The sequence below is a fragment of the Capra hircus genome, chromosome 18 (genome assembly GCF_001704415.2).
Source record: "Capra hircus breed San Clemente chromosome 18, ASM170441v1, whole genome shotgun sequence".
In the NCBI taxonomy this organism is placed as follows: domain Eukaryota; kingdom Metazoa; phylum Chordata; class Mammalia; order Artiodactyla; family Bovidae; genus Capra; species Capra hircus.
Genome location: NC_030825.1, coordinates 62,727,505 through 62,744,272, shown reverse-complemented (window position 1 = coordinate 62,744,272; position 16,768 = coordinate 62,727,505). Strand labels below are relative to the sequence as shown.

General features: G+C 45.3%; 1 protein-coding gene across 1 annotated transcript; it reads right to left on the bottom strand.

Annotated features, from left to right (window-relative positions):
- Window positions 1-15,266, bottom strand: LOC108638041 (cationic amino acid transporter 3-like). Its single transcript, XM_018063031.1, has 8 exons — window positions 15,157-15,266; window positions 4,687-5,085; window positions 3,539-3,697; window positions 1,211-1,388; window positions 894-1,006; window positions 514-736; window positions 210-349; window positions 1-107 (listed from the first exon to the last, which is right to left on the bottom strand). The coding sequence occupies exons 2-8, from the start codon at window positions 5,054-5,056 to the stop codon at window positions 1-3; spliced, it is 1,290 nt and encodes a 429-aa protein (XP_017918520.1). The 5' UTR covers window positions 5,057-5,085; window positions 15,157-15,266.

Here is a 16,768-nt window from a genome sequence, read left to right as displayed (position 1 = left end):
TCACCTGAGGACAAGGACAAAGAACGCCACCAAGGAGTAAACCAGCAGGTGTCCAATCGACATGAGGTCCACCAGATTACTGAACTCAAAGAGCAACGCCATGATCCCTAGAATGAGGGCACGAATGAGGTGGGGGACAGCAGTGAGAAACCACTGGACATATCCAGATAAGGAAAGGGATAAAAGGAGGAGTGGGTTCTGAGGCTCACCTGCAAGAATTCCAGAGGACATGGTGGCCATGATGGGGGTCTTTGTGCAGGCATGGGTCCGAGAAAGTCCTCTGAAAAGGAGCCCATCCTCTGCCATTTCCTGGATCACCTGAGGCACGGGGAACAAGGAGCTCTGCAGTCTGGAAGGGATGGTGGGAACACCGGTGGGGATGTTGAGAAGCAGGAGAGACCAGGGCTCCCTAGTCTACCTCGGGCAAGGGGTCTTTCCCTCTTGTCTCTCAATCCCAAGGGCTGAAACACCTGAGCATCTGACAGTTCATGGAGAGAAGGCCTTGACACTGACCTGTATAAAAGGAAACAGAGGATGCCAACAGCCACGACATATCTGGCAGGGCCCCACCCAACATGGACGAAAGCCTGTGGAAAAGGGCTGTCAGGCTGAATCTGGTAGTAGGGCACCATGAGGGTGAGAGTCGCCGAGACACCAAAATACGCCAAAAAGCAGATGAAGACCGTGCTCATGATGCTGATGGGGATGGAGCGATGAGGATTTGGGGCTTTTTCCCCTGCAGAGTTGGTAAACACCTCGGATTAGGAAAACACTAAAGCACAACACAAAAACTACTTTCCTCTTGAACTTTGAAAAGCTTTTAAAAATCTTCTATCAACGCCTATGCCCAAGGGCAGCCCAATCCCCTGATGGGACACACTAAACGCTGTTACCTTTAGTGACAATGTCATCAAAACCCACAAACGAGTAGAAACATAGAGCTGCTCCATGGAGAATTCCGTCATAGTAGAAGGGCACAAACCCTCCAGAACCCAGAGGGCCCAAGCTACAGTGAGAGAAGAAACAAGAAAGACCATGAGGGAGGTACGTTCAGTCATCTCTGCTGGACTTCACCCTTAATACCACAAGCCCTGGGCTCCAGGACCTCGTTATCCAGATCCACCAGCCCAGGTCTCTTTAGTCCCTGCCAGATTCCCAGCTCTGCACCAGCCCCAACAAGCATGACAAGGACCAGGAGCACCCTCCTGACCTATAGATGTCACCAGATTCAGACGTGTTCAATGTGTAGTCCTGTTCTGTGAGCTTCCAGTTGTGCAGGTCTCCCTTAATGAAGCCAGAGAGGATGATGAAGCTGAGAACCAAAAGGTTGATGCCTGTGGATATTTTTCCAACCAGGACTGACTCACGAGCCCCCAGAACCAGTACTCCTGTGGGAAAGATGGAATATGAGACATTCCAAGATAACCAAATCAAATCCACAGACAGAGAAAGCAGACTAGTAGTTTCCAGAGGTTAGGGGGCTGTGAGATTAAGATGGATAGTTTGTCTTTGCTCAGTGGGTAGTGCGTTTTCTTTTGCTGTGATGAAAATATCTGAAGCTAGATGAAAGTGATGGTTGTATGTGTTGAATGTCATAGTTCAGTTCAGTTCAGTTCAGTCACTCAGTCGTGTCCGACTCTTTGCAACCCCATGAATCGCAGCACGCCAGGCATCGCTGTCCATCACCAACTCCCGGAGTTCACTCAGACTCACGTCCATCAAGTCCGTGATGCCATACAGCCATCTCATCCTCGGTCGTCCCCTTCTCCTCCTGCCCCCAACCCCTCCCAGCATCAGAGTCTTTTCCAATGAGTCAACTCTTCGCATCAGGTGGCCAAAGTACTGGAGTTTCAGCTTTAGCATCATTCCTTCCAAAGAAATCCCAGGGTTGATCTCCTTCAGAATGGACGGGTTGGATCTCCTTGCAGTCCAAGGGACTCTCAAGAGTCTTCTCCAACACCACACTTAAAAAGCATCAATTCTTCGGCGCTCAGCCTTCTTCACAGTCCAACTCTCACATCCATACATGACCACAGGAAAAACCATAGCCTTGACTAGACAGACCTTAGTCGGCAAAGTAATGTCTCTGCTTTTGAATATACTATCTAGATTGGCCATAACTTTTCTTCCAAGGAGTAAGCGTCTTTTAATTTCATGGCTGCAATCACCATATGCAGTGATTTTGGAGCCCCCCCAAAATAAACTCAGACACTGTTTCTACTGTTTCCCCATCTATTTCCCATGAAGTAATGGGACCAGATGCTCAAGCTCTGACTGTTGAGCTTTAAGCCAACTTTTTCACTCTCCTCTTTCACTTTCATCAAGAGGCTTTTTAGTTCCTCTTCACTTTCTGCCATAAGGGTGGTGTCATCTGCATATCTGAGGTTATTGATATTTCTCCCAGCAATCTGGATTCCACCTTGTGTTTCTTCCAGTCCAGCGTTTCTCATGATGTACTCTGCATAGAAGTTAAATAAGCAGGGTGACAATATACAGCCTTGACGTACTCCTTTTCCTATTTGGAACCAGTCTGTTGTTCCATGTCCAGTTCTAACTGTTGCTTCCTGACCTGCATACAGATTTGAATGCCATAAGTACCACTGAATTGCACACTTTAACATGGTTAGTTTCTTACTGTGGCCATTATATAATATGGGCTCAGTTGCTCTGATCCTTTGAGACTCCATGGACTGTAGCCTGCCAGGCTCCTCTGTCCATGGAATTTTCCAGGCAAGATTACTGGAGTGGGTTGCCATTTCCTACTCCAGTCACATAATATACACAACTATCAAATCATCATGATGTTCACCTTCAGTTTACATAATGTTGTATGTCAATTATATATCAATAAGGCTAAGGAAAAATAATAAAATGGCTAATTTTATACTATGTTAATTTCCTTCCGTTTGAAAAAAGTCTCAGTACAGAGGAAGAAATTTGTCACTCTAACTAAATGATTCTCAGCTAGGGGTGATTTGGATCCCCAAGGGACATTTGGTAATGTCTGGAGACATCCCAATTGTCACATTTTGGGAAATATGAGCCACAGGTGTTTAGTGAATGAAGTCCAAAGATGCTACACACCTGACAGTGATTGATTAAGAAAATCCTGCAGTGCCCCCAAAACCAAAGGCTGTTTCAGCCTGGAAGGTCAGTAATGCTGAGGGTGGGAAACAACAGTCTACATCTTGACTTCCTGTCTTTCGTTAAGGGGTGAAGTCGCTCAGTCGTGTCTGACTCTTTGTGATCCCATGGACTGTAGTCTAGCAGTCTCTGTTCATGGGCATTTCCAGGCAAGAGTACTGGAGGGGGTTGCCATTTCTTTCCCAGGGGATCTTCCTGACCCAGGGATCGAACCCAGGTCTCCCGCATTGCAGGCAGACTCTTTACCCTCTGAGCCACCAGGGAAGTCCATCTTTCATTAACCAGACCCTAATTTCTAGTTCCCACAGTTCTGCCACCTCACGCCTTTCCCACCCTAGTTCCCCTGCCACCCCACATCCCAGTCTTCCCATCCTAACTTGGATCCCTGTCTCACCCGTGAGCAACAGCACCAGGGACAGGGCGACAAAGTCTGGATACTTGGCCAGATAGTAGGGCATATATGGAGAGAAAGTTCCCTCTAAGGCCTGAAAGATGTGGTTCCCAATCAGGCTGGCGAAGGCGATGCTCCAGGCCCTGGCCACGCTGCCCGAGCCTGAAGCAGAATAAGAAGGAACATTCACTGATAAATATAAATTGGACCCCCCCATACACCAACACCACTTTGTGGATCACAGCATTGTCGTGGTGAAGGGTGAGCATAGCTCAATAAAACTATGAGCCATGCCATGCAAGACCACTCAAGACAGACAGGTCACAGTGAAGAGTTCTGACAAAACATGGGCCCTGGAGAAGGAAATGGCAACCCACTCCAGTATTCTTGTTAGGAGGACCCCATGGACAGCATGAAAAGGCAAACAGTTATGATGCCCGAAGAGGAGCCCCTCAGGTCAGAAGGTGTCCAATATGGGAAAGATTGAAGATGAAAGGAGAAGGGGGCGGCAGAGGATGAGATGAGTTTGAGCAAACTCCACGAGATAGTGGAGGACAGAGGAGCCTGGCGTGCTGTAGCCCATGGGGTTGCAAAGAGTTGGACACAATTTAGTGATGGAACAACAACAACAAATTCACAAAGTCATGTATGTTGGGGAAAAAATACAAAAAAAAAAAAAAAAAACAAATCTCAGAGAGCTTCTTTTCATGGGGTGGGGAAAATAGACCCAGATAATTCTAAAATAGGTGAACTATTTAATGTCAGTGAGAAATCAGTTATGCAAGAAAAGAGAGAAGTGGGAGCAAGTTGTCTGGGTGATGAGGATTAAAATTTTAGTTCAAATGCTAATGGAAACTCTATGAAGGCAACCGCTAAGCAAAGACTTCAGTATGGTGAGGGGATCAGTCTGTGGGCCATGCCTCCCTCTCACCCATTCCCTACAGTGCCCTTTCCTCTGGGTTTTTGGTCCATCACTTAAGGAATGCAGAGGAGAGCTGAGAAGAATGAAGTTGCGGACTTTTCCTGACATTATTTCCCTCCTCCCCTCACGGAGTGGATGACTCAGTTCTCATGCATGACCAAAGACCCAAACTCCCACTCCTGGTCTCCTGAACTTCAGCCCCACACCTACCCCCCACCCATCCCCTCACCAATGACATAGGACAGGATGAGGTTCCAGGCAGTGATGAAAGCCCATAGTTCTCCCATGCTGATGTAGCTGTAAAGATACACAGAACCAGTCCACGAGACCCGTGTCCCAAACTCGGCATAGCAGAGCCCAGACAACACAGAAGACAGGGCGGCCACCAAGAAGGAGATGACGATCGCTGGCCCAGCGATGAACATGGCCACTTCTCCCACCAGGATGTACACGCCGGCCCCCAGGGTGCTGGCCACACCGAAGGCCACCAGCTTCAGGGTGTTCAGAGGAGCCGTGGGACTCTCAGAATCCTCGGTGGGCTCCAGGAGCTGCCTGCGGACCAGCTTCTGACCAAACTGGTGGAGATCCTGACACCGCATCCTGGATGGAGTTGAGGAGCTGTGATCTGCTGAGGAAACAAGACACAAAGCCATCAGCAAGGTCCACCCGCCCTTTCCCCTGGGAGTCCAATTCCACGGAGCAGTGGAGCGATGAGGGGCAGGTGGTAAAAGGACACTTGGGACAAGGTCTCCATCTCTGAGCTTTGGTTTCTTCAAACCCAAAGAAATCTTCTCACATGTTTCAAAGTTACTGGAAAGGCTTTTTAAAGAGAAGTGAGGTGGAGAGGATTAAGTCTCCCCCCAAATGTGCCACTTGGAATATGGATTGTTGTTGTGCTCACTCCTGTCTGAGTCTTTGAGACCCCCTGGACTGCAGCCTGCCAGGCTCCCCTGTTGTGGGATTCTCCAGGCAAGAATGCTGGAGTGGGTTGCCATGATCTCTTCCAGGTGATCTTCCCAACCCAGGGATCAATTCTGAGTCTCCTATGTCTCCTGCATTGACAGGTGGACTCTTTACCACTGAGACCCCTGGGAGATCCCTGGATTGTCTTGAGCTGAGGGCAATTAAGACCCGCAGACTAAGGAAAAGCTTTCTGTGTCTCCTTTAACTGCTCAAATGTACATGTACAAGCACAAACGTACAGCCATTTATTGTGCCTCAATATGCAGCCTTTAAAAAAAAAATTGAACATTTGTGGCAACCACGTGTTGTCAGATGATGGTTAGCAATTTTTCTTTTTACAAATAAAGTGCCTTAAAATTACAGAATCTGAAGGAGTAAGGAAACCTGGAGCCTGGCAGGCCATTTTCAAAGGGACTGCAAAGAGTCAGACAAGACTGAGCGACTAAACAACAACAGGATTGGCGAAGCTTGGGTTCTCCCTGAGAGTTGGGAGAAGTTAGAAGGGGGTCATTTAGAATGTCAGGAGAGTTAACCTCAGTCCATTTTCCCATTTTGTGGCAACAAAGATCTAAGATAGCATTATGATCTAGAGACCCAAATTTTAGGCCACTTTCCAACCTCCAACTTAAATAAAGGCCAGACCTTGTTAAAGCAAACCTGAGTTTTCCCTTTCTTGGCCATTCATGCTTTCAAAGGGAATCCTCCCGGGCTGAGCTTCTGTGGGGTCTCAGAGAGTAAAGAATCTGCCTATAGTACAGGAGACCCAGGTTCGATTCCAAGGGCTCCTTCCTTGAGTGGACCTAGATCAAGATCTGGAGGTCTTGGAAAGAGAACAAAGCAGAGAGTGAGAGCAAGTTCTCCTGGGAGAGAGAGAGTCAGAAGTCTCCAGCCAGCAGTTTGGGGGAGACCTGCAGTTTACCTTGAAATCCTGGGTTTCAGCCCCCAAATGATCTTGGAGAGAAAGAGACAACTGTGAGCACTGACTTAGTTCTCTGCCCAAGAATTGGGCTGCCGTCTATGGGGTCACATAGAATCAGACATGACTGTAGCGACTTTAGCAGCAGCAGCAATAGCCTGGATAAAAACCAGGAACCCTAGTCGCCAGTCCATCGGGGGCTAGAAACTAGGAACAAGGTTCTTCTGGTTCTAGTCCCCAGTTCAAAAAAAAAAAAAAAAAAAAAGGCACTTCTCCAGGAGGCAAAAACTAAAAATATGGTAAAAGTGTATTACTGGAATTACTGGAAACACAGCTCAGTCATGAAGGAGCACACAGAGGAACAGTTTGTTTAGCTAAGACAGAAGCCAGGCAGGGTTCACACACGTGAGAAAGGCTGTGGGTGTCCTCCCAAAGGAGGAGGAGCCCCATAAAGAGATTGTTAAATCATCTATGTAGGGCAGTTCTTCGCGTCTTTGTTTACCTTGGCCAGTTACCCGATTTCTTTTTCCACCTGACCTGCCCTAGGACCCTCCCTGAGAGGTGTGTGCTGTTTTCTTCTAGATGGATTCCAGCACACAGGCCTGTGAGGCCTGGACGTCACCTATTATGAGACGGTACCCCCTCCTTTCTGCCCCACAAGGAGACCTTCTGCACATGTGTGGTGCTCCAAAGATAGAAAATATGTGACTTCTTGATCTTTTACACTTATAGGGTTTAGCCCGTTTCTGTCCCTGCCATGATTGTTATAGTAACATGTCCACAGCAGGCAAAGTCCAGCTATTTACCCTGTTCCTGCTGTCTGAGGAGGCCTTACAAATAGCTGTGAAAAGAAGAGAAGCAAAAAGGAAAGGAAAGATAAAAGCATCTGAATGCAGAGTTCCAAAGAATAGCAAGGAGAGATAAGAAAGCCTTCCTCAGTGATCAATGCAAAGAAATAGAGGAAAAGAACAGAATGGGAAAGACTAGAGATCTCTTCAAGAAAATTAGAGATACCAAGGGAACAATTCATGCAAAGATGGGCACAATAAAGGACAGAAATTGTATCAACCTAATAGAAGCAGAAGATATTAAGAAGAGATGACAAGAATATACAGGAGGACTGCACAAAAGAGATCTTCATGACCAAGATAATCACAATGGTGTGATGACTCACCTAGAGCTAGACATCCTGAAATGTGAAGTCAAGTGGGCCTTAGAAAGCATCACTACGAACAAAGCTAGTGGAAGTGATGGAATTCCAGTGGAGCTGTTTCAAATCCTGAAAGATGATGCTGTGAAAGTGCTGCACTCAATATGCCAGCAAATTTGGAAAACTCAACAATGGCCACAGGACTGGAAAAAGTCAGTTTTCATTCCAATCCCAAAGAAAGGCAAAGCCAAAGAATGCTCAAACTACCGCACAATTGCACTCATCTCACATGCTAGTAAAGTAATGCTCAAAATTCTGCAAGCCAGCCTTCAGTAATACATGAGACGTGAACTTCCAGATGTTCAAGCTGGTTTTAGAAAAGGCAGAGGAACCAGAGATCAAATAGCCAACATCCACGGGATCATGGAAAAAGCAAAAGAGTTCCAGAAAAACATCTATTTCTGCTTTATTGACTATGCCAAAGCCTTTGACTGTGTGGATCACAATAAACTGTGGAAAACTCTGTAAGACATGAGAATACCAGAACACCTGATTGCCTCTCGAGAAACCTATATGCAGGTCAGGAAGCAACAGTTAGAACTGGACATGGGACAACAGACTGGTTCCAAATAGGAAAAGGAGTACATCAAGGCTGTATATTGTCACCCTGCTTATTTAACTTCTAAGGAGAGTACATCATGAGAAACTCTGGGCTGGAGGAAGCACAGACTGGAATCAAGATTGGTGGGAGATATATCAATAACCTCAGATGTGCAGATGACACCACCCTTATGGCAGAAAGTGCTGCTGCTGCTGCTGCTGCTAAGTCGCTTTAGTCGTGTCTGACTGTGCGACCTCATAGACGGCAGCCCACCAGGCTCCCCTGTCCCTGAGATTCTCCAGGCAAGAACACTGGAGGGGGTTGCCATTTCCTTCTCCAATGCATGAAAGTGAAAAGTGAAAGTGAAGTCGCTCAGTCGTGTCCAACTCTTAGCAACCCCATGGACTGCAGCCCACCAGGCTCCTCCATCCATGGGATTTTCCAGGCAAGAGTACTGGAGTGGGTTGCCATTGCCTTCTCCAGGCAGAAAGTGAAGAGGAACTAAAGAACCTCTTGATGAAAGTGAAAGAGGAGAGTGAAAAAAAATGGCTTAAACTCAACATTCAGAAAACGAAGATCATGGCATCCGGTCTCATCATTTCATGGGAAATAGATGGGGAAACAGTGGAAACAGTGTCAGACTTCATTTTTGGGGGCTCCAAAATCACTGCAGTTGGTGATTGCAGCCATGAAATTAAAAGACACTTACTCCATGGAAGAAAAGTTATGACCAACATAGATAGCATATTCAAAAGCAGAGACATTACTTTGCCAACAAAGGTCCATCTAGTCAAGGCTATGGGTTTTCCAGTCGTCATGTATGGATGTGAGAATTGGATGTGAAGAAAGCTGAATGCTGAAGAATTGATGCTTTTGAACGGTGATGTTGGAGAAGACTCTTGAGAGTCCCTTGGACTGCAAGGAGATCCAACCAGTCCATCCTAGAGGAGTTAAGTCCTGAATGTTCATTGGAAGGTCTGATGCTGAAGCTGAAACCCAATACTTTGGCCACCTCATATGAGGAGTTGACTTACTGGAAAAGACCCTGATGCTGGGAGGGATTGGGGGCAGGAGGAGAAGGGGACGACAGAGGATGAGATGGCTGGATGGCATCACCGACTAGACAGACTTGAGTTTGGGTAAACTCTGGGAGTTGGTGATGGACAGGGGGGCTTGACATGCTGCGATTCCTGGGGTCACAGAGTCGGACACGACTGAGCAACTGAACTGAACCGAACTGTCATTTCCATCTCCAAGTGCAAACAGAAGTCTAGTGTAAATACCTAGCCTAGACCTCACCTGCCTCGTTCCTCAGGAAATGTAAACAGAAGGCTAGTTGTAGCTGTAGTTCTTTCTCATGTTCATCTACCCTTCTTGTGTCTTCTTTAAATACTCCAGACAGAGAACCTAGGAGGATAGAGAACAAGAGCAATAAAGTTTAAATGCTTCTACAATATGATGAGGGCTTCCCTGGTGGCTCAGACGTAAAGAATCTGCCTGCAGTGCAAGAGTTCCCAGTTCGATCTCTGGGTCAGGAAGATCTCTTGGGGAGGGAATGGCAACCCACCCCAGTATTCTCACCTGGGTAATCCCATGCACAGAGGAGCCTCGCAGGATATAGTCCATGGGGTCACAAAAGAGCCAGACACAACTGAGTGACTAAATAACAACATATATATATGTGTGTGTGTGTGTGTGTGTATATATATATATACACACATATATGTATATATGCATACATCTGTAGTCATACATGCATACAGTGGAATATAACTTAGCCATGAAAATGAAACAATGATACTTGCAGCAGTATGGACCTAGAGATTATCATAGTTAGTGAAGAAAGTCAGGAAGAAAAAGACAAATACCGTATGATATCACTTGTATGTGGAATCTAAAATACAACCCAAATGAACTTATCTATGAAACAGAAAGAGACTCACAGATGTAGAGACCACACATATGATCGCCAAGGGAGAGGGAGAAGGAAGGACTGGGAGTTTGGGATTAGCACATGCACACTATTCTATATAGATAAACAACAAGGTCCTACTGTATAGCACAGGGAACTATAATCAATATCTTGTGATAAACAGTCATGGAAAAGAATATATCAATATATATGTATATCTGAGTCACTCTGCTGTACAGAAGAAATGATCTCAACACTGTAAATCAACTATACTTCAATAAAATGAAAAGTAAATAGTTCAAATTGAAGAAGCCGATAAGTGAGAGTCTAAATTAAAAAAAATAAGACATCTAAAATAGGCATTAGGGATTTAATAGTAAGGAGCACTCCCCTCTTTAACAACAGCAGGTCATTTGGAATCCAACCCACATATATTATACTGAAAAAAATTCCACATTGATTTTAAAAAATCTGACTTTTTAAACAACTGTAATATAAAAGAAAACATACAGAGTTTAAACTAATGTAAGGACAGAGACTTAAGCTATGAGAATGGCATGTCTGATATCACCTTGTATAGAATTTTCTTGTTGTTTAGTCACGCAGTCATGTCTGACTCTTTTGTGGCCCCATGGGCTGTAACGTGCCAGGTTCCTCTGTCCATGGGGTTTCCAGGCAAGAATACTGGAGAGGGTTGCCATTTCCTCCTTTAGGGGATCTTCCTGTCCCAGGGGTCAAACCCACGTCTCCTGCTTTGGCAGGCAGATTCTTTACCACTGATGCACCAGGGAAGCCCAGTGGACAACCCCAACTGACAGGCACTCTCTTCCTGTTATGATTCATGAGAGAGCCACTCAGGTTCACTTCTGCTGCTTTCTCCCCACCCTCTCCTCTTTCCAACATAATTTCCCATGTTTTTAATTCATCTCACGGTGACTGCGGTAACTGTCAGAGGTATGCTCACATTCCTGTTCTTTTCCCTTTTTCATTCAACAGTTACCCTGTGTCTCCAAGTGAGTGTCCTGATCATTATCCCTTCCCTAACTTCCCAGCCCTCTGACCTCTATCTCTCAAATACTAACACCTTTTCATTTTTGTGTACTTCCTAAAGTGTCTGAAATTATTACTCAATTCTATATCTATCACTGAGTTTGGGTGCTTTGTATTTACATTATATGTGAATATTTTACACTGATGTTGAGTTCACTGTGGACTGTGATAACCTGCCCCTCCCCCACCCCTACCCGCTCCCCCGGGCTTCAGCATGTTAATCCTCCCATCTGTGCCTCCTCTTTCTGCCTCTTTTCTGTCTCAGATGGAAACACTTCTTCATCTCACTCTGTCTCTCTCTTGCTTTCTGCCCCCTCCCCCAGGCACCCTGTTTTTGACATGAATTCATCACTGTGCCTTGGGCCAGTGGCTTTCCTGTCTTGGTCGCATTTGGAAACCAATCCAAATCCCTAAGCCAGGCTAGCCCTGACAGGACGGAAACTAAATCACAAGGGAGTCGAGAAAAAGTCATGTGACCTGGGAAGAGGATGAAAAAATTCCCAATCACGGTATCGTCAAAGATTCTTCCATTATGAGGGGAACATCTCGGGAACACACACACACACACACCAAGAGTTTTCTCCATTATCTTGTAAAAGGAAGGAGTCTAGAAATAAATGTAGTTTTTTCATGTTTGTTGATATTCTTACTTTTTGGACTTCCCTGGTGGCACAGTGGATGAGAATCCACCAGCCAATGCAGGGCATATAGATTCGATTCCTGGTCTGGGAAGATCCCAGGTGCCATGGAGCAACTAAGCCTGTGCTCCACAGCTACTGAGCCTGTGCTCCACAATAAGAGAAGCCACCGCAAGAAGCATGCACACCAAAGCAAAGAGTAGCCCCCTCGCCACAACCAGAGAGAAAGCCCACACGCAGCAACTAAAACCTAGTGTGGCCAACATTTTAACAGTTTATTAAAAATCAAATGTTTTGTAAAACTTGTCAGTGAAACTATCTTTTCTGTGTTGAGAGGTTTCTCATCACTGATTTAACCTCCTTACTTGTTATTCATATTGTTTATTTTACCCTGATTTTGTCTTGATATGTTGGATGCTTCTAAAAATTTGGTCTGTTTCTTCTAGGTTATCCAATTTGTTGGCATATAGTTTTTCATAGTAGTTTCTTATAAGACTGTGTATATTTAAAGTACCATTTATAATATCTCCTCCTTTCTGATTTTATTCATTTGAGTGTTCTCTTAAAAAATTTTTTTTAATTTGTTTATGTTAATTGAGACTGATTACTTTACAATATTGTAGTGGTTTTTGCCGTACATTGATATGAGTCAGCCGCGAGTGTATTGCTTTACAATGTTGTGATAGTTTCTGCGATATAATGAAGTGAATCAGCTTTGTTGTTGTTCAGCAGCTCAGTTGTGTCTGACTCTGTGCCACCCCATGAACTGTAGCCTGCCAGGCTCTTCTGTCCATGGGATTCTCCAGGAAAGAATACTGAAGTGGGTTGTTATTTCCTTCTCCAAGGAATCTTCCCAACCCAGGGATCAAACCGGCATCTCCTGCATTGGCAGGTGGATCCTTTACTGAGCCACAAAGGAAGGAAGCCCAGTGAATAGCTATATGTCTACATATGTCCCCTCCCTGCTGGGCCTCCCTCCCACCCCGTCCCCCATCCCAACCCTCTAGGGCACCACAGAGCTGCAAGCGGAGGTGACTGTGCTCTTTGCAGGTTCCTATTAGCTATCTGTTTTGCACATGTAGTGTATACATGTCAATCCTAATCCCCCAGTTTGTTCAACCCTCTCCTTCCCCTACTGGGTCCACATGTCAGTGAGCTATCACCTCACAGAAGTCAGAATGGTCAGCATTGGAAAATCTACAAACAATAAATGCTGGAAGGGATGCAGAGAGAAGGGAGCTCTTCTGCACTGTTGGTGGAAAAGTAAACTGACACAGCCACTATGGAGACCAGGATGGACATTCCTTAACAGTCTAGGAATAAAATTACCATATGACCAAGCAGTCCCGCTGCTGGGCATAAACCCTGAGAAAACCAAAGTCAAATCAAACCAAATCACAAAGATACATGTACATGAATGTTCTTTGCAGCCCTATTTACAACAAGCAGGGCATGGAAGCAACCTGGATGTCTATAGCCAGATGAATGGATAAAGATGTCGTACATATATATAATGAAATATCACTCAGCCATAAAAAGGAAAGAATTCCAGTCACTTGTAGTGAGGTAAATAAACTTAGAGTCTGTTATACAGAGTGAAGAAACTCAGAAAGAGAAAAACAGATATTGTATATCATGCATATGTATGGCATCTAAAAAAATAGGACAGATCAACCTATTTGTAAGGAAGGAATGGAGATGTAGATGTAAGAACAGACTTGTGGACACAGTTGAGGGAGGAGAGGGTAGGACAAACTGAGAGAGGAGCACTGACATTTATACACGATTGTGTGTGAAACAGACAGCTCGTGGAAGCCACTGTAGAACACAGGGAGCTCAGTCTGGAGCTCTGTGGTGACCTACAGGGATGGGGACATACACATATAGTTATGACTGAGCCTCCTTCTGTAAGGCTGAAACCAGCACAACATTGTAAAGTGATTTTTCTCCAACTAAAAAAGTGTAAAAATTAAAAAAATAAAGTATTATTAAATTTGGAGGGGGAGAAACAGATGACCTCCCAACTGCCTGGAGGCAGAGAGGACTAATCTTCATTCAGAATCAGAAACAAGAGACTGTGTTTTTAATTCTTTGGGACATAAAACGTCTCTGCATTACACTGCTCTGCAAGGCTAGGTTGATCCAGTGAAAACGAGTTAAGGTCCGGGGGGGTTCTGTCCATTTTACTCTAAGGTCTGAGCTTTTCATTATGATTAAGGGCAAACATTCAAAGAATCAGGAAGCTATGACTAGCATCTTGGCCCCACGAACACCTCTCTGTCCTTCAACAAGTCATATACTTCTCTGGACCTATGTCTCCTTTTTGCTCAAACGCTGCTGATGAACCTTTAAGCCCTGCCATTAGGAACATAAAATAGTGCAGTTCCTATGGATAAAGTATGATGGTTCCTCCAAAAAACCAAAACTGAAATTACCATCATGATTGGGCAATCCCACTTCTGAGTGTACACCCAAAAGAACTGAAAGTGAGGTTACTGAAAATGTAGTTGTTTGCACACCCATGTTTGTAGCAGCATTGTTCACAATAGCTGAAAGATGAAAGCAGCCCAAATGGCCATCCACGAAAAATGGATGAACAGAAAGTGATGTGTGCCTACAGAGGAATATTAATCGGGAATAAAAAGACAGGAAATTCTGACCCATGCTACAACAGGGACAATACCCTTGTGGACAAGAGACTTGAGGACGATATGCTAAATGATAAAAAGCCAGTCTCCAAAAGACAAATACTGCGTGGTTCACTTCTATGAAGTACCTGATACAGTCAAATTTACAGAGACAGAAATAGATTGGTGGTTTACTACGGCCCGGGTGAGAGGAAAAATACGGAGTCATCGGTAAATGAAAATCCAGTTTCAGTTTTACAAGACGAAAAGAGTTCTGCAAATTGGTGTCACAGCTGTGCAAATTTACCCAATATTGCTGAACAGTTCATTCAAAAATAGTGAAGATGGCAAATTTATGTGTATTTTACCACAATTAAAAAAAAATGATGCCAGTGATAAACAGGAGAGCCAGCTTCACAGAGTTGCTGAGTGTACAAAACTCCAAGGTAACTTAACATGAAGCACCAGCGAGTCGTCCTCAGCAGAATGCTCAGCTCCTAGATGAGGCATCAGCAGACATGGAGGGCAGAAAGAGACAGGAGACTGAAGGCAGTGGTACCCAAATCACAAACTCTATGTGAGGGTCATCTGAGTGTTGAGTGAGCACCAGTCTAAAAGCGGTCGAAGAGCCTTTGGACATAGATCCAATGTCTCCCAGCCCCTCCTCTTCTCACACAAACACAACAGCTCCCAGCTCCTTCTACTTTCATCTGGAAAACAGGTCTCTTCACTCTCAGGCTGGAGCCGGGCTGACCCCTGCACTCTGGGATTGCAGAGGTCTCTTTGGGAGGATGTGAACTCAGCACCCAGTCTCCTACAGGAGAGGTTGACCCAAGACTTACTGGATCCTTGGAGCAGAGCCTGGAGCACTGGGTCAGTCAGGGAGGCTGAGGGTAAGTCGTGCACGGCAGGAGCTGATCTTTGTCCAAAAACCAAAGAGGGAAGTCCCTGAGCAGAGAAGACAACCCTTAACCCCTGGGTAGTTGGGGTGGGGAGGAGGCTGGGAGGACCGGAAGCTTATGCAAAGTTCCTGTCAGCCCTTAACACTTCTGTGGTTACTGTCAGGGGATTTTAAAAGATGTTTTTTAACTGTGGTAACGTACAAATGACATCTCCCTCATAGCCCAGTCGGTAAAGAATCTGCCTGCATGTAGGAGACCAGGTTCAATTCCTGGGTTAGGAAGATCCTCTGCTGAAGGGATAGGCTACCTACTCCAGTATTCTTACTTGGAGAATCCCATACACAGAGGAGCCTGGCAAGCTAAAGTGCATGGGATCGCAAGAGTCAGACATGACTTAGTGAATAAACCACCACCAATGTACAAATAACAGGAAATTGACCATTTTAACCCTCTTTAAGTAATCAGTTCAGTCATGTCATAACCAAAAGCAGAGTCCTGCTGCCGGCTCCTCAAAAGCCATTAAGAATACTGGAGGGTGGAATACAGGTTGGTGGAAGGAAAGTCTGCTTTATTTTGGATGCCAGCAATGGGTGGGAGGGGGGTTATACTACTGCCAAAGGTCAACTCGCCTGCCCACCCCAACAAGCAGACAGTAACAGCTTCAGTGGGTTTCCTTGGTAGCTCAACTGGTAAAGATTCCACCTGCAGTGCAGGAGATACCACTTCAACTTCTGGATCAGGTAGATCACCTGGAGAAGGAATAGGCTACCCACTCCAGTATCCTTGGGTTTCCCTGGTGGCTCAAACAGTGAAGAATCTTCCTGGAGTGCAGAAGCCCTGGGTTCAAACCCTAGGTTGGGAGATTTCCTGGAGGAGGGCATGGGAATGCCCTCCAGTATTCTTGCCTGGAGAATCCCATGGACAGAGGAGCCTGGTGGGCTACAGTCCATAGGTTCGAAAAGAGTCAGACATGACTGAGAACAGCACAAGAGCTTTTATAGACTCAGAGAGGGCGATACATTCAGAAACAGCACAGTTCACTCTGACAGTTATCCTGAAATTGGTCATCAGTGAGCTAACCAGCATTGTCTGGATTGTTTTAGGTACAGTTAATCTTTAGTAACAAGGTCAGCTTGTCCCCATTTCCTTGAGGCCAGTTCTCAGAATTGGGGCAGCTGTTGTCATGGCTTCACTCTGTTCATCAGTTAGTTAACTTCTTCCAGCTGGTGGAAATGTCTGTATCTGCATGCTCTCAGAATATTGTCTGTAGCTCTTGAGAAGGAACTAAAGGTCCTTGACTATGCTAGGTCACCATATTATTATTATTTGTTCTCCTTTGACTGTTTTCCTTTGTTTCTGCATGCTCTCACTTCTTGGATTAAATTTACTCTTTCCTAAGCTTTTACCACACACAGAAGGAGGGGAGAGGACTTGGGGGGTCAACAACCTGTCCCATTTCCATGTACATTCACATTTTGTGCGACCAAACCTCAGGACTTTTTTTCCTCTGGCAAAACAGAAACCCTGTACACACTCAACAACAATTCCCCCT